A 26478-nucleotide genomic window follows, 5' to 3' on the forward strand; every position below is an offset into this window, starting at 1 on the left:
GTAATTCAGACCATATGAACAAAGGAGTCATTTATTATATATATATTCTCTAGTAAGTTATAATAGTCTCTTGGATTTTAAATGTCTTTTTGCTATTTTCAATGCTTAAAAATTATAATTTTAAAACATTAAATATTGTGTTATATACATTATGATTTAATTTCTCATTTCTAAACATGGAGCGTTCTCCAATTGAAAACCTGGATAAAACAGAAAACTACTTCATTGACATAACAGGCTTTAAAAGTTCACTTCATACAACCATAGATTTGACTATACGAAAAATAGCCAAACATCGATTTGCTCCTATATGGGATATTCTCTGTTCACTTTTCTGGTCTCGGGGAGAGGGTCTTTTTGGCTTTTGTTTTTGTATAAACGGAAGGACAGATCTGGTCATTACTTTTGTCAATGTTCAGTATTTTAACTTTTTTTTTTAAATCTCATACCTATTTTATATAAAATAACAAAATATACAGAGAAAGCTGAGTTTGTTACATTAGTTCATACACATACAGTAAATAAAAGTTTTTTATGTATGGCTTTGCAAAGGTAGATTATGAAGTGAATTTTGTATTTTACTTGTTTAAAAGCATTTTAAGAGAACGTGTTAGTGTGCTTACAATAGCGGCCATGGTAGTCGAATGTCGAGCCAAGAGTTTAATGCTAGGATCACTGGAGGTCTTGCCTGACACTGCTTCTGCAGCCTTCAGAAGACAAATGTAGTTTATTACAACCTCGTCTATCTTAGCTATAATTTCCTGCTGCTGTGTTTCAGAGTTCATGACTTTAACTAAACGCATGCAGGCTTCTGTTAAGCAACAGAGTACTTGAAAGCTGGAAGTCATAGCTAAAAGCATTTCCTCAGGGCTTTTATCAGCCATGGCCATTTTCCTGCAGGCACTTCCCAACTGTCTCGATTCCATAGATAACAGTTGTTTGTACTTAGAAAGTTTAAGGTCATATGTTTCTGGATGTAAATCTTCTCTCTTGCCCATACTTGCTCGGACCAGTGAGAGTAGCTCATTGGCATCCTTTTGTGCTGCAATAAATCCATCAGGCATTGCATACGTCTTCTCTTTCATCACGCTTATTCGCGTGATTTGTGCAGCGAAGGCCACATCGTTGAGATTCACATCAATTTGGCCACCTTGGATGTCAGCACTGCTCTTCTCATGCACGTTGACTGCCTCATCTTGCATGGGCTCAGCAGCTTTCGGGGACTCCAAGACTTTCTGCTCATTTTCACTGGAAAACGACTGAGTGAGTGGTTCTGCGAGCTCACGCGGGAGCTGTGGTTCGAAGACGCACGAGAGCTGATGGCTGTCTCCATCATCTTCATCGTCGTTGTCATCGTTTCCTCTGCTTAGGAAACAATAGCTAAAGGGGCCACGACACCTCCAGGTGCTGGTGTCCAGCTTCCGCAAGGGCAATGTTCGACACTGCTTGGAGTCCTTCTGGCTGGCGCCGGTGCCCGAACACCTCTTACTGTCCTTCCTATCAGTGCTGACGTACACACAACTCTGGGAATAACTTTTTGACAGCTTTTTGCCCAGGGGGAACTCCACCCTTCTCTCCGACTTGGATTCGTCTCTTCGGGTGACGTCCAGGCATTTCAAGCTGGCTGCGGCTGCCTTCTTTTCAAACAGCATCTCAATGCCTGCAGATCCTCCAATGATGCTGCTGCTGCGTTTCAGCACTTTCCTGTTGTGCGGCATCCTGAGGCTTCCTCCTATCATGTCATATGGCCGTAAACTAACTGTTGCCCCACAAGCCTGATTTACTTTGGGAATGTCACAAGAGTCTTCATTTTGACTTGGCACCTTTGATTCTGATAGCATGGATGATAGCATGATGGAGTCAGCTAGAGGCTGTCTAGGAAAAGCTGTAGGCATGCCTCCTTGTCTTCCCTTTTCAGGCTCTGTGAAAGCTACACTAGGGGTAGGAGAAGAGCAGACAGAATAATTAAGCATCACCCTGATAACATTCAGAGACTGAACTTTTAAATATCTTTAACAGTCAGGACAAATGGATTCCTGGTATTTCCCAGTGGACTCCATTCCTCAAAATATTTCACAAAAAATTAATTGCTAGTTCCTCATGGTTTTTGTATTTCAATCTATCAACAACTTACAACTTATGAATAGTTAATTGTTCATTCCACCACAGCAGACTAATTTAAAAAAAAGGAATAGAAAATCATCTTTAAAACTTCCTAAATCTCCCCCAATATATGGATTGGATATTTTCTATTAAATAATTAGATGAATATTTTCAGACTAAAATACCTTCTTTAACTATGCCTGAGAGGGTACAGAAAGCTGTATTCATGTATTCATGGTAATTTTGGTTTGGTTATGTGGTTTTTTGGTAGAGAAATAACATTTCTCGTTGTTGCTCCTAGTCCATCCACTTTCAGGTTTTCATGCATTCACTCCCTCCTGCTACATGTGGGTTGCAACCCAGGAAGAGGGAAACATTTAAATCCCAACTGAAAGCATTTCCAATGCTACCTCTGAAAAGATGCAATTTTTTATAACAATAAGTTCATAGAATCTCTTGAAATTGAAACTTAAAAATGCAGTAATGGTTCTGTATGTAAATTATTCTTTAAGGAAACACCCACTGTCAGATGGTGAAGTAAATACATGCTTAATAAGATAGTGACATTTTCTCATCCTTACATTTAGAGCTTTTATTCATTCTGGCATGTTTTTGACAATCTGCTAAAATAACATATGAGATACATAATAAATGAATCACAGTTTTTCCTCTCCTACATTAATATACCTTCTGTGAACTAATCTCATAATCTAACAAGTATCCTGGAACTCAAGTGACTATGGATTTTGAAGAGGCTTCCAAAGAGTGGAAGAGAGACTTCTCCATTAATGTCCCCCCAAATATTTTCAACTGTAACGAGATGGATTTTTTTAAAAAATAATCTTTGTAAGCAGCTCATAAGAACATCTCAACATGTACAAGTAAACTCAATAGATACTCTGAAGGACTAATCCCACTGTCTGCTACAGCTTGACAATGTAGTTTCAAGAAAGATAATGCAAACATCACGCCTAGTCCTGAACCTTAACATTTAGCGTTAAAACAAACACAAGAAACACTTTATTACTGCTGTACCTGTAGTTTCTTTTATCTTGGGGATCCGATGACATCCTTCTCTCAAAGTGCCAAACAGTGGTTCAGCATTAATTGCTGAATGCACGACAGGCACCGTCATTCTGTGACACACAGCTTCAGGCTGCTGGTGCAGGTCCTTGTACGTCGTTCCATGGTTTGGAAGAATGGCAGCTCTTTCATCCGCTGGAATATAGGCAATGCCCTTCATTGATGGGTCAGAGATAATGTGCTTAACATCAGAGGTACAAAGAGGAGATTCAACGGGGGTAGCACACGTGCTACTGCCTGTGCTGCACCCTGCATCCACTGAAGAACACTGAGAGCTTTGCAGTGAGAAATGGCCTTCACTTTGCAGAGATGACATGCGCTTAGCCAGGTGATATTCACAAAGTCTAGCCACACTCTGCTCAGCTTCTGGAAGCTTTGAAGGATGGTCATCGGCAGACAAATCGGTATCTTCTGCGTCGTTTAGGTCTTTGGCTGAAGACACGGCAGTCATATCTGACAGAAAGTTTTCACCTTGGCCAAGGCCCGAGGTATCATCCTGATCCACCTCAGGATCCACTTCATCCTTACAGTCTGTTTCTGTTTTACCAAGGACAGGAACTCTTGGAAAAGTCTTCCCGTTCACTGTTTCTGGGCTTGGCTTATCTGCTGCCCCATCATCGGCAGCGTACCATCTTTGGCGAAAGGCAGTTCTCTCCACATTAAAAGTGCTTAGGCGTTGACTGTCTCTTGCTGAAAGAGTTCCAAATTTAGCTTTTAGATCTTCATCAGTCTCTGCTTTTTTAGTTCCCTGTTGCTTTTTCACGGTAGCACTGCCATCAGAGGGTGCTTTTACTTTGCTGTCTGTCATCTTATTTTTCCTTTTACTAGTGCAAGAATATACCAAGGATCCCATGTGCAATTTGCTAAAATAATCAGTGACAGATTTTGTTTCCATAGTCTCTGGCTCCATTTCCATGTTATCTGAATGAAGGATCTGCTTTGAAGGCACAACTTTTGACTGTAGCTCTGCAGCCTGACGACCAGCTAAAGGCTGCGAGGGCTTCATGCCTGGCCCTCCAGCCTGATTCTTAGCAATGGGAAATTCAGTCTGCTCTTCCACAAGGGGTTGGTAGCCTTCACTTGTGGTCAAAAACATACGTGCTGTGTTTTCCGACTGTTTCTGTGCCGCGGCTAGTTCAGAGCTTTCAGTCATTTCAGAGGAATTTGTTTCATTGCCAGAATCTGAAGATGACTCAGGGCTATATGCTCGCAGGATAGCTACACCTACAAGCCACAGAAAATAAGAGTCAATTAAATGACAGCAGCTGAAGTACCTGGGTAAGCGACAAGCAAAGGGGGTGTGTTAGAGACAAAAATATGCTTGGTAAGAATACTCTGACTTTATTGCACAGTTCCCAGGACAGGTAGTTTAGTAACATAATGGTAATTCCATTAAATAATATGGAATGTGATGTATGCAAAATGATGGCCAAAAAAAAAAAAAAAAAGAAGCAAAACCAAAAAAACCCCAACCCTCATGAAATGGAGTATTTCCAAAGCTAAACGGATGAGATGGAATGATTTTCAATGAATAAATGTAACTATGGTGAAAGAACCTGAATTGTCATTCGTCTGCTGTTCCTCTGAAGCAGCCAAAGCTTCTAGTGCTTGAAGTGTAGAGACTACAGCATCATCTAGCCCCTTCTCACACTTCCCCTCTGTATTAGTAGGGACAGCATCGATAAGCGACACTGGAATGTCGTCATTGCCTAGATTACTGGCTTGCTCCTTGTTGTCTCTAGGCTGCGTTGCTTGATTCTGAGAGTCTTCCTCATCTGAACTGTCCCTGAAGCCAGGTGGAGGAGCGGCAATGGCCATGTTTAAGGTATGCAATAGGAAATCATCTTCATTATCATCACCTTCCGGGGGCGGAAGTGAAGTCAGATCAATAATATCATCACTAGAACCAGACAGGCTGAGAAGAGCAGGCCTATTGATTTCTCCTACCATAATGTCTTCTTCACAGCTTACTTCATCTTCATCTTCAGCATCATCTGTGTTTTCTGCATAACAAATATCATGCAGCAAAGGCTCTTCTATCCCTTCCGCAGCTCCAAATATTTTGCCATCATTGATAGTTGCGTAAACAGAATTTGTAGCAAATTGGATGCTTTCAGCGTCTGGTGACAACTCCAGGCCTTTAATGTCATTGGCATTACTAATATAAATGGCTCTTTGTTTTTCTAGCACTTCTGGACTTTCATCCAAAAGCCTTTCATAGCCGAGAGTCTGGGGATTGATACCATCCAAGTTGTGATCTCCAAAAATAAAGGAAACTTTTGCTCCCCTGGGGGAATCCTGTGCTTTCTTGCTAGATTCCAAACCTGAGAGTGACAGCAGTGAAGGCTGATTAAAATTTCTGCTTTCTTCTGCTTCAGTGGGGTCACTTTGCTTGGCCAGATGTTGATCAAATCCACCTGAATTATAAGTATTTTCTATGTACAGATGTCTGTGTTCTTTTTGACATAACAGACTTTCAGAAACATCTACAGTCTTCTGTTTTGGATCGGCAAAGGACATTTGAGCCTCTTGATCACCTTCAGCCATGAAAGTGGTAGTTTTTGGTATACAATTCCACTCAGAAGCAAGGAGATTATGCTTCCCTCTATTTTCAGTTCCTATAGCATGGTGAAATAAAATCAACATTGTGAAATCAAAGAGCAAAGTCATGCAATTTTTAAACAATAACGTGTTAATGCTGAGCAATAAACACTCTGAATGGGACAGCTGGGCCATCAAACATTAGAAAAGCACTTTCAAACTCACCTCTGCTCTAAGTGAAAATACCTGTTGATTCAATGACCTGAAGTTTAACTGGTACTTTTGTACTTTAGTACAAAACTAAATCTCAGCTAAGAGCAAACGCTATTCCAGGAATAGTAATACAAAACCAAATCCCCAGCTGTTTTCTCCAACACCATATGTATTCTTACGAAAGATATATGCATGTAATATACTAACACTCACAGGGAGCATGCATCTGTTTCACTACAGTATGAAAGACATTCATCTCCTGCTTTATTTTGCCATTAAGATGCTATCATAGGCTGAATATTAGAACATTATAAAGCTGAACTGATATATTGTGGTGCTAGGTCTGAGCCAGCAATCAGATCTCCTGTGGCATAGCCTTGTATTTATCTGGAGGGGCACTGGCTTAAGATGGCTTCTGGTTTACACACTGGACCATTGTTAACATACTGTGCAATGAATACCTGTTTCTCGGCTCCCTGTATTTTTCTTGTTGGCCATGTTAAATATGGAGCGCCTTGAGTCAACCAGCAGTCTATAGTATCCAGCTGTTAGGCAAGCAAGATTCATTGCATCTGATGACTCCATCAGCAGAGTAATAGGCTAAGAAGAATAAAACCATGTCTTGGTTAAGGCTATTCCTCCTCAATCTGTTTACCTGCTGACAATACCATTACATGGAAGCAAAAGGAATTACATCACAAACACCACATTGAAAAATACATGAGAACTTATTTTCCTCACTACTAATATGAAACAGTAACAAACATTTAGAAAAGACTGGAGTTGCAGTAAGGTAGAAGTCCAGCTGGACATCTTAACAGCTGATTTTACTCTCTTTCTGAATGAAGCTAACCATTTCAAGACTCTTGCTCCATCTTTTTCTTTCATAGAGACATTATTCTCGTCAAAGCACTGTTACTCTGAAACTGCTGAGGGCTAACAAACTGGTACATTAGGTGCTGGAGTCCTGCAGTAGTATGGGAACCTGCAGCTTCCCAGAAAATGAGATGCCCTAAGCACAGGTAAAGAAGCAAAACTCAGCAAGCAAACAGAGTCAGGGAAAGTTCCAGACCAGAAAATACAGTAGTGAGGTTAAAGTTACCATGACACAGCAGTGACAGTGACTATTACCATAACAGCTTAGAAGAGTTCAGTGTTTGTGACCTGGCATTACTGAAAAGACAAGTGATGAAAAAGTAAGCAGAGAAACAGAGACAAAGAGAATGGAGAGAGATCCTCGAAAGGGAGATCAGCAAACTCAAAGCATTTAGGAAAAAAAGTCAGACCTAACAGAAAAATGAGAGACCTCAGAGGTTTGAAAAACGATGGCTGCCAGGCTAGTGAGCATTGAACCCGAGACATCCATTTGAAACGTACTTTCTTTAATTCCCTTTTTTTGCCACAAGATATAAATCTCTTTGCCTAAAAGTTTTGTTCATGTCTCTGTAGCTTTTAACAAGAAAAGCTGCTCTTCTCAAATTTATTTTAAGGTGTCTAGCCACTACAAGTCCTGGAGAGGAAATAAAAACAAAGCCCTTACGTACATAGAAATTACACCACAGACAACCCATCTTATCACTCACAGTTTGCAGTGACACATAGCTATGTGGACATTTGTGACAATTTATCATAACTCAGCGTGCAGAGCCTGCCGCCACAAGACAGATGCAGGTACCTGCATCATTTGTTCCAGGAGGAGTACTACATGCAACAAGGATGGCTCTCCAACTTACTCAACCCCTTGCTACTTAAAAGACAACTGATCCTGATGCAGGCAGTGGCCAAAACGTAACTGATGAGCATAGGTTACTGCCAACCCGCAACAGGGCTGATAATTTTTTTAATACCTGTGCCGTAGCATCTTAGGCAAAAATAAACTGGCTGCCCTCAATGTTGTACGAACAGTTTTCAGCAACATGGTAGAATTTATGCATTTTTTTCTTTGAAGTATTTTGTGCTGCATTTTGAGGTTCTAGTCAATACATGCTTCTTTCAAAGCATTCAACTACAGCTATAGAAGTTAACTATAAATTACTAAACCTCCAACGGGCTAATTAACCTCTGTTCTTTTGAGTGACTACTAAAAACTAACATTTGAAATGCTATGTTGATCTCAAGTTTGCTGCAGTGATTGACAGAAATGGATGATCTCCACAGAAATCTCAGACTGCTGAAAAGGGTGCTGTGAACTACTGTTCATACGCTGAACAGTCCTGTGACAGCTAAACTTTTATTGACTGCTTCTGCCAAGTGATACATGATTGAGAAGACATTAAAAAGAACAAAAAATAAAACAAAAATCCAAACCATTTATTCACTAAAAAAATATTGGCATGTATGACATATATTGGCATATTCAGAATCTGGATATATGAACCTGCTACCTTTGGGTAAGCCAAGGGATGAAAACATCAGTTGAAAATAACTACCCGTGTGTGCCCATGTCTCTTACGCAGGACACAGACAATCCCTACTTCTGCCCCACAGAGAAGCAATTTTTTGTCAAATTCCACCCAGAGCCTCCTAGATTTGTAATTTTAACATTAGGCCAGTCTCTCTGGGTTTAAGATTGCATGTGTCTAAATGCAAGGAGATAGGGATATGCACAGTTTGCAGTAAGACAGTAACAGTATTGTGATATAAAACAAGAAAATATCATGGTAATATATAATCCTAGGGCATACAGTGCTGCATTTTACTTACAAGCAGATGGGAAGGATTTAATTTCTACATTCTTTTCTCCAACTGCAAAAGGGGATAACAGCTTTCTCACAAGAGGGCTACGAGTTTAGCATAGTAATGCAGGAAGAGTAGCCTTAGATCCTCAGATGCTATCATTGCTAAGTATGGTGAAACAGATGCTGTGTTCACCAACCTGTGCATTTCTCTTAAGTTGCTGTCAAAGAGCATCTAGATTAATTTACAACAGTGTTTTTTTCTTTAACTTAAATACAGGGAAACAGTTCCAGGTCAATAAACATAAAGCATTCAAAGCAAAAGCTTAGTAAAATATTCCTCGTGTATGTTGTTTGCGTATACCTGGGTAAGCAAAAAGAACCCTTAGGCTCTATTTCTTTTCACAGAATGTTTAAGTTTCTAGTATAAGGAGAACTCTTCCTTCAATCTCTGATTATCCTGATTAATGCTCTAGACAGTCGATGAAGCTTTTCACTTCAAAACCAAATAGAAAACGCACCAAGAAGAACCAGGACAATATAATACACAAAACTGCACTCACTGGCACTAGATGCCACAGAACAGAGTGTTAAGTGGGATTCAAGAGAAATTAAATAACTGTAGGTAGATGAAGAGCATCTATGAATATATTATGTAGGGTAAAACACTTAACTGGAATTATAAGTGGTAAGAAAAAAACCTTGCCTTTTTACAGTTTATTTCACTGGTAACCGCTATGGGTTACTTGCAGCAAACATTACAGATGAAACACTGGATTACAGGGGACACTAGTCTGATGCAGCTGGAGATTCTCTAATGGTAATAATATTGTCTGTTACAGTAGAAGGAGCTTCTAGGGGCTCAAGTTGCTTCAAAAGAAGGCCAATTTCATCATCACCTCTCCTGACCTCAGAAATCGAGGAAGACAACAACAAAGCGAGTTGCCTGGTGTCAGCCAAGAGAAAAATCACAACAGAATACAAGTGCTGCCAAGCAGCAGTCTGGTACACTGTAGGCCCCTCAAAAGCCCCAGCCATACTCTACATGCACTCTGACCATGAAAAAGCTGAAAACGCACCCTCAGAATATTATTGGCATGAAAATGATCAGAAGAGTATAACTTGATCAACTACTCAAATACAGACAAAAATGTTATTTAAAGATATTATAGCAATATAAATCAACAACAAACTTACCTTTACATCTAAGACATGCAGCTCAACTCTAACATTGCTTTCGTCTTCTGTAAACATCTCAATCCTGTTCACGTGGCTGAAGTCTGCCAGGAGAGCCACCAGGTTTGTTTTGGTGTTTATCACATGACTGATTCCGTACCGCGGCCCTACTAGCAGCGTCACTTCTGAACGCTTTTCTCCCTGCTTTAGCACGAAAAAGAAAAAAGCAAAAGTAAAAAACATGACAGGTACCGCATAGTGGCAGAAATGGCCACTGCTGCCTTGCATTTTCAAGGAGCTACATTTGCATGGCACTTCTACATTGAAGATTATGATGTTATTCTAAGATGATATAGAAGAGCATACCTGATTCATAATTAAAAACAAAAAGTAAAGGAATCTGCTCCTGGATATTGACTGTAGTGTAGTTTTTGAATGGATAGTATGATGGACAGACAGACAGATGGAATCTACTACTGTTGAAAGAAAATCTTTGTCATCAAGAGTTTTCCAGACTAGTAATATTAGTATTCTATAGTTAGTCCAATGGTGCTATTTGCCAGAAGGGTGTCAACCTATCTCTAAATCCTTAGTAAAAAATCAAGTTACAACAGGAATGTTATTTTCAAGAGTAGAAGAAAAAAAAGTGATTCGGTTCAATTTAACAATTATTGTTTTAAGTGTATGAAAAAGCTTCTAAAGAAAATAATACGGCTCAGCTTTTGCAGAAGGATATTTAGATAAAGAAAATCAAGAGAAAGACTATTTAAAGAAAAATATTACCACTAATGTTGCCTTGAAAACACGCCCTCCATATAATCGTAGATCACTGAGGAACTTTAGATAATGCACCTTGGCTTGCAGAGCAGATAGCTAAGGAAGGAGAAACAGGGGTAAGATGTAGTGGTGGAAATCATCACATAACCAAATTCAGAAGGAAAATGTATTTGTGTAGTCTAAGGAGAACAGACTGCAACAACAGCTCTTCAGAGCCTGAAACTAAATCATTACATGCTTGAGTTTCAGATGAGGAGAAACAGTTTCATTCTTAAAATTAAGATCTTGCTTGTTTAGTTAAAATGCACCGGGAACTTGGGTACGGGCAGATCAGAGCACTGCAAGAACTTCGTAACTGCACCAATGAAGGGAAAATGTCAAACTACTCAAATTAAACATCTGTTCACTGAGGGATTTCAAGACTAGACAGCAGCTTTCCGTTCATAATCACCATCAGTTCTTAAACATTTATGAGAAAGAAAACAAAGAATTTGCTTTTGTCAGCTCTGTGTATTACATTTTGCTAGGTACTTGTGGCATATGGCATATTATTCCACCTCATTACTGCATTTCCCATTTTTTAAAAAATAAAACTCTTCCACTATATTTAGTAGGGAATAGATCTGAAAGCCAAATACAGTACACCAATACATATGATCATATCATGCAATACATGTCATAATTTATCTCCTATTTCTCCTTTGAGCTTAAACTACCTACTTAAAAAGAAACAACTTGGAAATATTTTATGTGACAGAACAAGAAACAGTTCATTTCACCCAAACAGTCGAGACCCAAACCTTCTATCTCCCTAGTGTAAATCCTTATATCTGGACTTTTAAAAGATAAGATAAAAGAAGCTCATCTCATTTGCTATTCTCATTTCAGCCACTAGATTTCTAATTCAAAATCTTATTTGATTCTGAGCAGCATTTTAAAAGCCCCTATCCTAAAGTTTTTCTAGACACCAAGGAGGAAATTAATCCAGAGCAGAGCAACAAGTGGGAATGCCTTCCCGTTCCCGTCACCAAGTGTTCAGTTGGTGGAGAAATACACAGGGGTTGTAAAAAAAGGGAGAATCCTGAGAACAGGCTTCCCTTCATGAGGAGGGACAGAAGACCCCAGAAAGAAATCAGTTCCTGCGTTAGTACTGACAAGCGAGACAGAAGGTGATGATAAGCTCAGATGCTTTGCTTCTGAGACGTACCTGCTAAAAAGCAGGTGGGCACACAATTTCCAAAGCTCAAATCGAAAAGAGCGAAGCAAAAACAATGAAGTCTGCTTGCTGCAGGAAGGGACTGTTGCAACCCCTCTTCTAACCCAGAGCTGGTGCTGTATGCCACTGTCATCACCTGCAAGGCCTGCAGCAGCATTGGCTTCCAAAATAAACTCGAATTTATACTACCAGGATTAACAATAAGCAATTGGCATTATTTAGCTTTAGCTTCAGCAGTACAGGAGACATGCAGTGCTCCAGTCAAAAAGGTGGCCTTTCTTCCTGAGCATCGCAGGTCAAACACAGAGCTACGTTCACAGTCATGATGTGATCTGAAACCTCCACGCAGGATTCCTCTTGATCACAACAAACCTTAGCTCAGGCACCAGGCGTTTTGGGGTTTTTGTGTTCAGAAACAAAGTGTCAACTCATTTGATGCCTCAACTAGTCACTCTTAGGTTCTTTTTATAGTCCATGGAGAGAAATAGGCATTTCCAGGACACAAGTCATCTGACCTATTTTTGGTTCCTAATGTGGGATGGGATGAATCACTCCCTAGAAGTGCCTATTTCTCTCCATTGACTACAAAGAGAGACTAGATGACTTGCATAAAGAAACCTCATTATGGTGTCTAAACCCAGCCTCAGCTGTACGCATGTAACAAAGGCATTTCTCAGAGACATTTTCTTCTATGTGATTTTTCCAGCTGAAGTTAAACCTTACTGCTAAGAAAAGCTTTTTACAATAGCAAGGAGGGTCAGTTACTGTAAGGAGCATCATCTATACAGTTAGATCTTGGCCCGTGAAAAGTCTCTATCTATAGCATAACAGAAAACAATCTTGAAAAACAGCATTTATGTCAGACCCATAGGTTAACGTGGCTCTGATTTGAGCATCAGAGACAGAAAAATAGCTTTCTTAACAAGTCTGCCATTAATAGGAAGCACTAAATGAATTAAAAAATATGTATCTTTATCATACATGAAGCACTAATAACCAGTTTTCTGGCCTTCTCAAGAAGATAGTTTAGTCGGGGTATAATTATTTATTTTTAATTGTTCTTGGCTATGTTGTACTGAGCACCAGAAGTTAAATTGTCTATATTCTCTGAAAATATAATGGCTAGGTGTTTCTCCAAAGGATTAATTTTGAATGTTTCCCATGCACGCCACCCTTTCTGTTCTTTATAACATATTTTCCATTAAGATGCAAATGTAATACCTTTTTACCCGGAGGAACTAGGTTTTGATTTGCTTTGACAAGGTGTGAAAGTGCTTTCTTTATGTTCTTTTCTTTCATGCTTTGCAGCACAGCAGATGGAAGAAAAGTCTCTAATCCCCATTCTTTTCTGCAATAAAAGGTATATATTTAATTTCACATTCCTCTGATGATTATTTATCTAAAGACTGGTGACTATGATGCCAAGTGAATGAACACCTGAAAACAGGAGGAGAGTTGATCAAGTCCAGAGTTTTGCAATAACACGTTATTTTCTATATTCAAACTATATGCTACTAATGAAAAGATGCTTTAGAATAATATATAATCTTTCTTCTATCCCTTCTATCTCTTCAATCATGACTTTCAGAAAAGAAGATTAAAGTTTTTATGTTTAAAATCCATGCTGTATTGTTAAATACCACTTAATTACATAGGCAAGTACTATTATAGAATTAAAATTGCAGATGATTTAACAACATAATGTCAGATTTAATTTCATTTTCTAGGTTTTTTTAAGAATATGCAAAACAGTCAGCTGTTGTCTTTATCACTTGTATTTTGGGGCTTTTTTACCCTCAAAAAACAACCAGTCTCCCTCCTTTTACCAAATTTTCTTTTCTGTTTGAAGCACCCCTTTTGATAGAAGACTGACTCTTCACTTTTAAGTAATTATTTCTGCGCATTCATTACTATTATACAATATAACATGATCCTCAGTAAGGTGGACAAACTCTGCAAGACTGAGTGTGCAAGTTTCCATTTGCATTCTGCAAGCAAACTAAGCAAAACCAACAAAAGTTTTGGGGTTTACTTTTGTTTTTTATTTTTTAATCCAAGCAGATGTACATACTGTTGCATTATGGAAATTTTCTTTTTCTTTGCAGTTACAAATACATGTTGTCTAACATAAAACGGGTGCCTACTGGGATACTTCTGCATCTAAGAAATCTTTCAAGTGGAACTTAAGGTGCTACAACCTTCTGTACCAAGAAATCATCCAAATCTTACTGAAATAATCTCTACAAAAACCTGAGGATTCAGACCATATAAACTTAGATCTGTCCATTAAAACACTGAAAACAAGTTACTTAATCTTATTTACAGTTACAGGCTATTTCACACGCCTAAGCAGATGACCAAAAGGTGTAGTCCATACTTACAGCTCTTAACACACCTGAATCAATTTCAGCGACAAAGAATGAACCTGAAATTGGTGCGTAGATATAGACATATTAAAGAAACAACCTTAAAGAATCTATGAGTTACTCCTGATGTTTCACTTCTAAAGAACACACTGTATTCTCAACTTACTCTATATATTTGAGCGAGATTTTCTGAGTTTGCTTGGTGGTCACAGTTGCAATATACATTTGCAATGCAGCCAACCGCAGGGCAATGTCATATTTCAGTTCTGGTCCAAATCTTTCCTGAACCACGTCGTTACAGCTCTGTCAAAGAACCAGTAGAGGGAGCATCAAGTTCAAAAATCTTGCATTAAAAATAAATTATAGTCTGTCTTTTTTTTTTTTTCTTCAAATTAACCTTGCATGAAGGGTAACCTCAAACTCAGAACCAGGACCATGCTGAAGATAGGGCTATTGCTCTCAGAGGTGTCATGCTTAGCCAGGTATGGGCACTTCTGAAGAACACAAGGACTTCTGCCGAAGAGCAGAAGGCATGAGCATTTTGATCTAAGCTCTCTTCATTCTTTCTGGGGAGAACAGTAATCCTCTTCCACAAAGAGTTTTGGGAGGGTATCAGTGATCTGGACTCAGGATAGCCGTATTCTAACTGGTGAGATACCCAGGAGAGCCACATTGCTTGTACATCAGTTTTTCTCATCCATTTTACCCAAAGTTCCCTTTCAAACATAATTTCTGTCTGATATTACAGTACCAGAAATAACTATTAGCAATTACTTCAGCTTCACTCTTTTCTAAAGCCAAATATATTTTGGAAAGTTATCAAAGCATTACTATTTGGAGAGACTTATGAAGGAAGGGGACTTTGTAGATGATAAAGATTTGCACATTCCCCAAGTGGATTCATTGACTTTGTGCAGCAGAAATAAAAACTAGGATTTACTGCGGCCATGCTTTTCTATGTGAAGATATAAATCTATACAAACACAATGAGTGCAACTATCCTTTTTTCTCCTTTATGCTAACAATAGTGTAATGTACACTCACCTGTACATAGAGATATTCAAAAGCAACTGGATCTCTTCTTAAAAGATCAATAGGATCCTTTGGGACAAAGCTAATCCTGAAAAGACATCTCATCTTATGTGAGCTTGGCCTCTGGGTCACCTAGGACAGTGCAATAATCATATCAGAGCTTGGCAACCCTGGTCATGCAACGCGGTCTTTAGTCATGGGCACCGTGCACGTGTTAGCAAGAAAAAAAGTTCTATCCAACAAAGAGCTTTGATATGGGCTCCTTATTATGTTCTTCATGTAAGAACATTATATATATAATCTTGTGGAGGGATTTTTACTCATATAGGCATGACTGCCCAATACAACTCACCCTCAAAGCAACAGAAATCCAGCCATTAAGAACCAGAGTGAAAGGACAGAGAAAACAGACCTTAATGAAAACCATCCAAGTGAAATACAAACTGACTTGTGCTTCTGCAGGACCAAAACACTCATAAATGAGAAGGCTAGAGGGTTTTTAGAGGGAGAGGACCCATTTTATTTCTTAGACTGACAGAGAATACAGCAGAGGTACAGCTCAGCAGCTGTTACTCTCACTTTCTCTGGCTTGTTTTAATCCACTATTCAACCTGCGAGAAATTTGGTCTTTTGAATTTTCCTGGGTTGTCCTGGATTAAGAGACCTACCCCATGACTTCCAGCAAAGGAAAATCTCTCCCAACACATTAGAAAATGAAAAAACTGCTTTGCTTGTTTTGCAGCAAAACTTTGTTAAGCATGTAACACCACAGTCTGGGTATATTCATGGGGGACCACCACACAGCTAATGACTAACTGGAGGAAAGGGTAAAACAATAACACCAATGTAAGTCAAGGCCAGCAGCAACATTACATTGGCAAATTAAAGTATTGCTGATTTTACAGGAACTTCAAAGAAGAAACCCTGAGAATTGATGTAGTTTATGTAGTTTATTCAATCAGGCTAATGTAATTACACAGTTAATGTATTTTATAATCAACATCTTTAATTGATAAAACTGCACTTTAAAAAATCTCCAATGAAGTCTCTGTCTTGCCCCAACAATTTTCAAAATGTGTTTTTATCTCACGTTGTCTCTGACCTCATTCCTAAGTATCTAGACATACTCTGTATGTATAAATAAAAGCTCTGGATGGCATTTTCAAAAGCTCACTGTGTTGGTTTATTCTGATCCTCCTGATTTCAATGGGAACTTTACCAACTACTTCAAAGAGAGACAGCAAAGGCCGGAAGAGCCAGTACTGAGTACTTCTGGATATTGTGCATTCATAGGTAGCTTATATCAACAAGAAAAGAATGTTAACATGGCAAAGTCAAATGCTTGGAGGTGGGAAAATGCTGGAAAGACCATTATTTAGTAAATGAAGTTCCTCCATACCGTTACACAGACTCCAGTTACATGATTAAGGGAATTCTGGCATTTAAATTAAATACTTTTTACCCTACCTCATCTAAAAATCCATTTATTTTTTTTTTATTTGTAAATTTAGGTGAAATTTTAAAAATACTAATGATTGCCTGAAACATAGAAATTTCATGGAAAATTTCAGGGTAAACAGTTTGGCAAAATGAGATGCAGCTAGAATCAGGGTCCTCTGCCAGGAACTGTGAAGCAACTTTACCTCTAGTCACACCTCCCTGACCTAAGGAAGAAAGTCACACCAGCATTTTCTGGGTCACAGTTCATTATCCCTGAAGGGATATAATGTATTGCTGCATAAACAAGCCAAACTCAGCTTCATCAGAAAGAGTATTTTTTCCTGTCACCCAGATACAGATCTGTATCATCAGATAGGAACCAATAATCAAAATAAGGTTTTTAAAGGAATTTGGGCAGACTGTGGTTCTCAAAATTGTTACCATCGATTTTCCAGCTGTTAAGAACACTTATTAGCCTGGCCGCATATGAAATGAAAAAAAGCTTTGGTAAATATTTTCTAGCTTTCAGTCCAACATTTAATGAATTTTTAAAATACTTTTTAATGGCCCGATGAAGCAATGAAATATCATGTCTATATAATAGAAAAAATAATTGTTTTCTGTGAGAACTTGATTCTTACAACCACTTCTAAATACTGCTATTTGATAGACTGTATTGAATTATAAATCTTGCCACTAGCTTGAGTAATTAAAAAGATGGATAATTTACCAATTAACCAGTCTCATTAATATCTGTTTTCACATATCATTACACAAACCTGAGTTAGAGTCTCCTGTTCATGTAGCAAAAGGAGTCTCGTTCCAGATCCTTCAACCCTCTGCTCCAGCATCAGGGAAAAGTGTTCGATACACTTGATGGAAAGCTTTTCTTGGAGTGTTAAGATGACATCCTAATTAACAAAGGATTTGTAAAATGTGCTTAAATTCATGAAGCGCTTGGGACCCAGTTAATCACTGCCACATACCCTACATGTATGCTGCACCGGGTGGAAGCCCAGATGTTAAACAGGATGGTTGTGGTTTGTGCCTGCTCTGCACAAGTATACGGGACATCGCACACGTTCACCCAGTGAAGAATCAGTGCTTTTATATTCGAACATCCCTGAGATGGTATCAGACATGCACGTGAAAAATACATACATGGGATTGCTGTGAATGGATGACTTTCTGTGCAGTTTAACATGCAAATTATACTTGTGTGGCCCTTAGATCATATCTCCCTGTCTCCCTGGAAATAAAACCTCTCCATCAGCAAAGGAGAAACAGTCTGCTCTTCTCTTCACTTGCTCTTCTCTTACTGTTGGAGCAGGGCCACCCATCAGTACAGACCCAATTTATATGTTCAACCAAAAAATATTTAAATGAATGGCCTTCCTTTGTTCTTATGGCAAGGTGTTTTTTTTTTTTTAAAGTTCACTTCTTGATACGTGTGTTTAATGGACATTCTTGATTTTTAAATGCTGACAGAAAAGTCAATGATGATGATACCTGTGCAGAACAGTAGCTCTAAATTCAGGGACCATGTTAATTTATAGTATGAAACCCATTTTTAAAGGCTTCAATTAGTTTTTTTCACATTGGATTACATCCAAGGGTAATCAATTTGAGAACAATTGTTTCTAAAATAACAGCTCAACAAACCTACTCACAAAATCATTCAACCAATCCCTACTTTACTTTCATATACGGCTTTGTAAATATATGCAGAGTATTAATATAATCTGACAACATATCTTTTACTCTATTGAATGTAGCAGGAAAAAGAAGTATATAATAACTCATCATTTTAAAATAGTTTCACATTATGTTGGTGAAAAGATTAAAAGATTTCTAACCATCCAAAATATTTTTTAGATCTACGTAAGTACCCAGATGGATAGGACTTACTAAGGAGATCATGATGAATTGTAATCCAAATGTTTGAACATAGGTTTGGAAGATTAACTGATCAATTACAGTGTGTTTATGGAAAATCAACACCCAGTTGGTGGAAGGATGAAAAACGTATGTAGGAGGATGGGGACAACTCTGTACAATGTAAAGACTGTAAGACAGTATTAATGGATTGCAAGCAACCACTCTAAATAATGGAGGTTAATATTATACTATTCTCACTAATGGGGAACTTATCACTTACACATCAAATCTACTTTTATTTATACTCCCAAACTATGCTCAAAGACAAGGGGCATAACAGTAACATGAAAAAAAGTAATATTAAATGTGAGTTTTTAAGAGTGGGTAATAATGGCACTGTTTTCTGCTAGCTGTCTTGGACCTTTTAAAATATGATACTAAGGCACATAGGCACTGAATTACTGAATGAAATTTTTTGCTAGTCTATCCTCTCATGCAATAACTTAGAGTCAGCCCAGGCGCTGCCTCCCAGCAATAAGGAAAGCGAGGACTGCAGGTAAGGCACTGGTTGCATCCTCGTTGTTAAGTGGTGGGATACTGAACTGCCAGGGGCGGAAAAAACGTGCATTTGCCTTGACTCAACTGGGGCACGTCTACTTCACCTCAGTTTAAGAAAAGAAGCAGCAATCCACACCCACCCGTCCACAATGAGGAATATACACACACACACAAGTGCAAGAATATGTTATATGTAGCTGTGTAGGCCATGGAATATATAATTGCCTGAATTAAATGCAAAGGAAATTACTCCTACAAAACGTCACAATGACCATGGTCAAAGCAAGCTTACAACATCAACACAGCTAAGCCTCTGAGCCCCTGTGGGTATCTTTGCAAATTACTTCAGATTGGATATATGGTCTTACAGTACATGACACACCCATGACAGAACTACTGAAAACTAATGTAATGTGAGGGCCAAAGTCTGGTCTTCAGAGGCAAAATATCTTGGAACAGGTTTGTTGTTTTTATGGTCAGGAAAGAAAATACCGGAATGTGGGCTCGTGGGCCTTAGAAGGGCATGGAAACCTCACTATCTATGTGAAGTATGTCTCCTAATTCTTTACCCAACCAAATTCTTAAATGGATTGAAGGAATTCAGTATCCCATGGCTGTAGAGTGGAGGCTTGAATCCATTATCTGCACTCAATTTATACCTAAGATATATATATACATATGAACTATAAACAGATATTGCAGCCCATTTTTAAGTGTAACTTCAAGATGTGTTTTTCCTTCACTCTGGAGTAAATTTCCTCTTGTTTACCTTAGTAAATCACTCTCCTTGCTGTTCTAACTGATTGAGCATACTGCTGAATCACAGTGAGCAGCAAAGTGACACTTCTTCAAATATGCATAGCTTTATAATCCCTTAAAGCCAGCAAAAGCTGGCAGTGCAGTTGAAAATTGCACCCCCAGCCTTCATTGATCATTCCCACCCATGCACCTCTCTTGAATCAGCGTTGCAAGCATGCACACTACCATGCGGTGAACTAGATTTGTTTACCAGTCTGTGTTAAAACTAGCTCACCCAAACAAAAATGCAGCGTGCCCAACAGTGCTAGTTGTGCTGTTTACTACACTACTCCACAGCACTCACAGGCAGACACCGACGACGCCTCTGGTTTAGGGACCTACGTAGAACAATGTCACAGACACTCCCTAGCAGCCTCAGTTGTGTGCCAGGGCTTCACCTCCTTATTTCTCTATGTGAAATGTGTTATGGAAAGCACAGAGGGCATTACATTGAGACGAGCAATTTATCACCAGCATAACCCTACAATATCCCATCCCAAGTTCACTGGATGACAAGCTAGATGATATTCAATTAGCAACAAACCTCTTAATCTTCTTAGCTCCTGACTTTTGCTGACAAATCATGCTAGTATTTGGCAGCATATCAAAACGATGGGACCACGCAATTTTAATTGTGCTCAAGGCACATTAAAATGATCACTTCTAATTTTTTCTTTACTGTTAACTTGTTTTTAGCAGCAGAAAAATGGACCAAAACCTCATTATTTCTCAACTATGAGTCCAGCCCCAACTAAACACATTAGTAATCTTGTTCTTAAAGCATTCCAAGTAAATTATAATTACTGAGGGTCTTAAAAAGAGTCAACTGGCATTCTTGGCATTGCATATGAAGGTATATCTAGCCTACCTTTATTGAAGTGCTGCAGTCAAACCGGAAAGATTTGGTTTGTCCATTTTCGAGATACACCTTCAGAACATTTGGCATGAAAAGAAGTGAATTGTCCTTAACTGTTTCCTGTCAAGCAAATTAGTAAATCAGATTACAACATGTAACGAGAAATCTAAATACTGTTCTATAAAGGACATCCTCCAGATGGAAAGGTAACAACCAAAAAGGAGTGTGTTGGCCCAAACTGAAAGCAGAATTAGCAATGCCCTGCAAGTGTCTAGCCATGCTCATTAGAGCTGCACTCTGTAGGTCTCTTTTCTGGGAAAATATAACTGTTCGGACACATCTTATGTCTGGCTTAGAATATTTTCTTTCCCTAAACACTATCTCTCTGACAAAAAAGATGTTACCTCTAAAGCTGAACCATTTCCAATAAAACAGAAAAATAGATTACTTTTTCTTTGAGTATAGCGAGCTATTTATTATTTTCAGTCTACAAAATGGGAACAGCAGATTCATTAGTAAGAATTACAATCAAGATTTTTTACATTCTCTTTATAGCTGGATATTAAATGCTAATATCTGTCATCATTTAAGAAGAGTAACATATAATATTGCTACTTAATTGACAATTCATAACAAGGATAGTAAAATAAACAGGAAAAAGGAAGGGAAACAAAGCTTTTTTTTTTTTTAAAGCAGATATTGCTTTTGACAAAATGCAGCATGGATTTACGTTTGGAAGAGAGTTGGATAAAGACACCAATGTGGAACGATCTTCTGGCAAATTATGACAATGAGCCGGGAGTTCATGTGTAAGGAGGAGTAAGTGCCTCGCAAAGGGAGGCTGACTTTGCCTGAGGGCTAGAAACAACAAGTTCAAGTAGATAAAACAAACTTGGAAGAGGTCTATAAGGTAAAGTTAATCTGTTTTCCTGATGTGCTACTTCTCTTGAGTTTATGGGTTTTCCTATTCAAAACTGCTCTGAAAAAAAAACCAAGCAAGCATTATCAGCACTACAAAGACAGACATATATGTGCTATCACCACAAAATGCATTCACCAGCGTTTTAATTTTATTTTAAGAAGGGACAAATTTTTCACAATATTATGGGCCCAATGGACGTTAAAAAATGATCACTCAAAAACTTCAGAAACAGAAAAACCCTTCCTTTCGCAAGCCTATCTCCTCTGTTCCTACCATATAATTCCCTCGCTTTCCAGCCTTGAGGCATACCTTTGGATGAAATGCTCAGTCCTTCCTGAGGTTAAATAGTTGAATACTCACCGACACCTGGCCATTGATAATTACTTCTTCTGAGAACCGCACTTTGACAGGATTGGACTTCAATCTTGCCTTTTTTGCAGCACTAATAAAAGCTGATTTAGGAGACTGGAAGGAAAAATGATGACAAGATATATCACATAATTTCAAGTTAAAACCTATCTTTCCTTTTTCAGTATTTCCTATTTCTCACATACTGGGAACTCCACATATTCAGCAACAGTTTGTATACCATTCACTGAAGAATGGAAAACAGTCAAACCATAATGCTTCCCGAGATAATACATATGTACATACATATAAGGAATCACCGATGCATACTGCACGTGCTGAAAGTCACCCACTGTCAGACCGGAGCCATGAGAAGGGCTCTCAGTGTACATACAAATTCCTTGTACTGCTTCCACAATGACTGCTGTCAAGCAAGCTTGTTTGCATGAACAGACACAGACCACTGACCAGCCAGTGACCCTTCCTTCAAACACCAAATGGAAATTTTTTGCATAATCTATGGTCCACTAGATACAGATATTCACACAACCTTTGCCAAAGCAGTGTCTGAGAGCTTTCCAACTGCAGTGGCATCTCACTGTATTAGTCCACTTCCAAGCACAGGTAAGAACCAGCAAAAGGCACCTGCAGGCCAGCAGGCTTCCCCTGAATGTAGCCCTTACACAAACCTTGTGCAAGGCTTGCCTTCCGCAGATCAGACACTTTGTAGGACTTAATGGATTAGAAGTCTAGAAACATTCCTAATTTTCTTCTGGGACCTAACTGGCTTTTACTTACTACATTTTTCAGTGGATTGACCTGTGATCAAGTGTTCAGCCCTTGGAAAAAACTTCTCTCTCCATCTGAGGAGTTTGACTAACAACCCATTTTTAGTAACAAATCAAATATTCACATTAAATGGGATTTCCATTTTCAGGAGCAGAAGCGAGGTAGTTTTATTCATAGGTTATTCATAGGTCAGTTACAAACACATTGCTTCTGGCATTGCCTAACTCCTTAACCATGATAATTGCCAACAGAAGAAATTCTGGCTTTGGGTGAAAATCACTGTACTCCTTCAGGCCAGGTTTTGGTCCATTTATTTCAGTAAAATGTGAATGAAGATTTTCAGAATCTTATTTTAACTCCTGAGAAGTGGCCTTACTAGTTTTGGATACTGAAAAGTCTAACTCATGTTGCTTTGCCTGTGAGGAATTAGTGCAGGCAACAGTGATGGTGAACCTGGAATAATTTCCTGTTATCAATGTGGAATGACAGCAGTCCTTGTAAACACAGAAGGTCTTGTCACCATCACTCAAATTTTGACTCGGCTAACAACCTGCAGGAGTGATGGAGTAGTCAAGGCCACGTGCCCTTGTCGTCTCTGATCTCTGCTGAAACCTCTTAAGAAGTTATTTTCTTGTGACGCAGAAGCCTTGTTTCTAGTAACTAGCAAGATGAAGCCTCTAGCTCGTTTCTGTACACCAATGATTTATTATCACATCGAAAACATGGTAACTATTACCATACGCTCAGTATCAACCAGTGAACAAGGAACGAAAGATGCCACTTTCTCCCAGGAAATATCAGAGCCACTTGATAATTCCTGGAGCACAAAATAGAACCAAGAAATAAAAATGAATGCTGCTTCAGTTTTACAGTTCATTCTCTCTTACCTCTCCTCTAGCAGCTATGACACCATACATCTTTTTAATCAATAACAGTAAATGACAGAAAATTCAACCCCATTAAACCAAGCTCAGCTTCCACAGCCAGTGCTGAAAAATACAGAAAGTCCTCCAGAAGATTTGAAACAACCACCAAAGAAAGAAAGAAAGAAAAGTGTGCGTGTGTGTAAGTTAATGTCTCAGGGTGGGGGGCCCAAAACAGTTCTTCAGCAAGAAGTGACAACATGGAAACGCTGAAGAAGCATGCTTAAATGTTGTACTCCAGAGATGAATTCCTAGAAAGACACAGTATACAATAATACCATGATTAATATAATAATTCTACACATGCATTTTAAGATTTTCCTCCTCTCCATGTGCTCCCTTTCTGCAGTGTGTAAGTTGGATAGTCTATATGGCAACCAAGTAATGTTGATTCCCGCTGCCACAGGGCAGCACAGCTATAGGAGTAGGTTACTGGCTCTCCCTTCTAAGGGCAAGGGGAAAAGAGTGGCTTTCACTTCTTGCTGGAAGAGGCTTTTTACAGTTGTTTGCTCTGATCGCAGATGAGTCACCAGTCTGGCCTCTCTTTACAGGCAGACTGCCAAATTTTCTTCTGGATTCTGGCAAGGTTATTCCCACACAGCAAATCTGGCAAACCGCTATGTGGCTCTGTCGCGCTCTACAACCTTCCTCTTTTCCTCTTTGCAACCTCAGAAGTCACTTGGAGGGGGCATAAACACCTAAATTATGTTATTGCAAAAATGTGATAGGGGAGTCCAAAAAAACGGAAAGATTTGAACATATGTGAGCTCCCAAGAACCAACCGCTCCGGGTCGGGGGTTCAATGTACATATTGCATAGCCAGGGAAGCATTCCATGGTCTGCCATAAAGCATGGGGCTTCCCTCCCTTCCCACTTCTGCAGCAGCAACATGGTCAGGACTCTCGCCCCTTGCCAGACACTCTGGGTGAGCCTGGAAGCAGACTGCTTTCTAAAAAGCTTCAAACTATGAACCAGGGGGTGTAAGAAAAATGAGAACAGCTGTGCTAGGTATTCGGGGGAATGTTCTCTGCTGGTTAAAGGTTTGAGTAATAGCACAGCTTTTGCATTTAATTGCACAATCTCATTGTTTCTACCTCTGCATCAACTTGGCACTTGACATTTTCTCTTTGAGAAAGGAATGGTTTCAAAAGAGTGCGGCAAAAACCTCAGAAAACAGTTGGGTTTGATTGTTGAAACTTGCTTGTCTAACAAAGAATCAGCAAGATGATGTGCTGTTCTATTTTAATGTCTTCAGGTTTGTAGGTGAAGAATGCTATCAATTAATGATTCTCAGAGCACCACGTTTATTTGTTTCTGATACTCCATCTTTTAGCCAAATGGAAGCCATTATCCTCAGTTAATGACCTTAAGCAGGAGGTGTTTACACTAATGCAGAACATTTATCACTGCAAGTAAAGTATTTGCATTGTCACAGATAGAAACAGCTTAATTAGAGTGACTTTTGCAAAACGAGAGGACACATTTTAACAAGAAGTCACAGAATCACACAGAATGGTAGGGGTTGGAAGGGACCTCTGGAGATCATCTCATCCCTGCTTGAGCAGGCACACCTACAGCAGGGGGCACAGGAACGTGTCCAGGAGAGTTTTGAATGTCTCCAGGGAAGGAGACTCCACACTTTCCCTGGGCAGCCTGTGCCGCTGCTCTGGCACCCTCACAGGAAAGAAACTTTTTCTCATATTGAGGTGGAACTTCCTGTGTTCCAACTTGTGCCCATCGCCCCTTGTAGTCGAAATGCTTCAAAACCCCACAAACTTCACAGTGTGACCTAAGCACTGTTGCCTGCTAAAAGCTCAAATTTATCAGGAATTTAAGTAATTTTTACTTGTTTGCACAGAATTCAGTAAAAATTCAGCTGATCATTTCAACACTACCTTGAGAAACTGCTAACAAAAGAAATGAAGCGCTGCACAGAGGTTTGCTTGGATGAAAGGATAGCGAAGACCGAGGCCCTCCTTTGAACCCTACTTACTAGGGACTTCAATCAATGGGCATCCCATCAGCAGGGTCAAAACATGAGAGATTGCTATAACAAGAGGAAACTTTCTGGAAAATGTTATTTTTCTCATTTTCTGGACTTTTCCAAATTAGATCCTATTTTTGTCAGTGGCATTATATCAGGTCATTTTCTGATAGCTCTTAGAAACAATATCCTTCATTCTGAGGGAAACTGTTTTTTGATGAAAATAAGACTGTCTAGTACTTTGTCTGCTTTTGCAGGTAAACTGTAATTTGGGGAAGATTCCAAGTGAAATCGTTTTTATTTGCTGCAAAATCTCCTTTGAGTGCTCTTGCCAACAGAGGTGCTGCAACAACAAAACTTTACTGGTGCTCAAGAAAAAGAAGGATTTAGCATTTAGAAGAGGATAGTGCAGTACTGAGCTACCATAAAGAAATAAAACAAGGCAGCAGTATGGACAGTCACAAGGTGAAAAGAAAACATGCTTTGTGACAACAAGTGCCAAAATCTGACAGAAACACCGAAGTTTTAAATAGTCATTAATTCTATATATGCAATCAATTTTGTTACTTAAAATTAGTCATTAGTTTGATATGAAATACTATGTTTGTTAGAAAATAAGGAAAAATTGCATGACTGCAAAAATGTGTTGGCTTTTTGGTCCATCCCTAAAGGCAATTATATGAAACAAAATTTAGCAAGCAAATAAAATGTGAGTAAGAGGAAGAATTAAATTTATTAAGTGGAACAGTACATAATACCCAAAGGCAAACTAAATACCGCCATTCATAGCGGTGAGCAAG

General features: G+C 38.9%; 1 protein-coding gene across 2 annotated transcripts in view; it reads right to left on the minus strand.

Moving 5' to 3' along the window:
* Positions 1-15: 15 nt before the first annotated feature.
* FRMPD4 (FERM and PDZ domain containing 4) overlaps positions 16-26478 on the minus strand; it is a 313673-nt gene continuing 287210 nt past the window's right edge. Inside the window, exons 6-17 of one of the 2 annotated variants that reach the window (XM_064475449.1) lie at positions 21995-22099; positions 20725-20832; positions 17402-17533; positions 15195-15314; positions 14317-14453; positions 13006-13132; positions 10575-10664; positions 9813-9995; positions 6402-6540; positions 4743-5804; positions 3139-4410; positions 16-1930 (exon numbers count right to left, since the gene is read on the minus strand). In XM_064475449.1, the coding sequence (XP_064331519.1) occupies positions 579-1930; positions 3139-4410; positions 4743-5804; positions 6402-6540; positions 9813-9995; positions 10575-10664; positions 13006-13132; positions 14317-14453; positions 15195-15314; positions 17402-17533; positions 20725-20832; positions 21995-22099 (4827 nt within the window). In that variant the 3' untranslated portion in view covers positions 16-578. Of the gene's footprint in view, positions 1936-3138; positions 4411-4742; positions 5805-6401; positions 6541-9812; positions 9996-10574; positions 10665-13005; positions 13133-14316; positions 14454-15194; positions 15315-17401; positions 17534-20724; positions 20833-21994; positions 22100-26478 lie in introns of both variants that reach the window. The other variant, XM_064475457.1, reaches the window with a different exon arrangement.

The sequence above is a fragment of the Phalacrocorax carbo genome, chromosome 1, assembly GCF_963921805.1.
Source record: "Phalacrocorax carbo chromosome 1, bPhaCar2.1, whole genome shotgun sequence".
Lineage (NCBI taxonomy): Eukaryota > Metazoa > Chordata > Aves > Suliformes > Phalacrocoracidae > Phalacrocorax > Phalacrocorax carbo.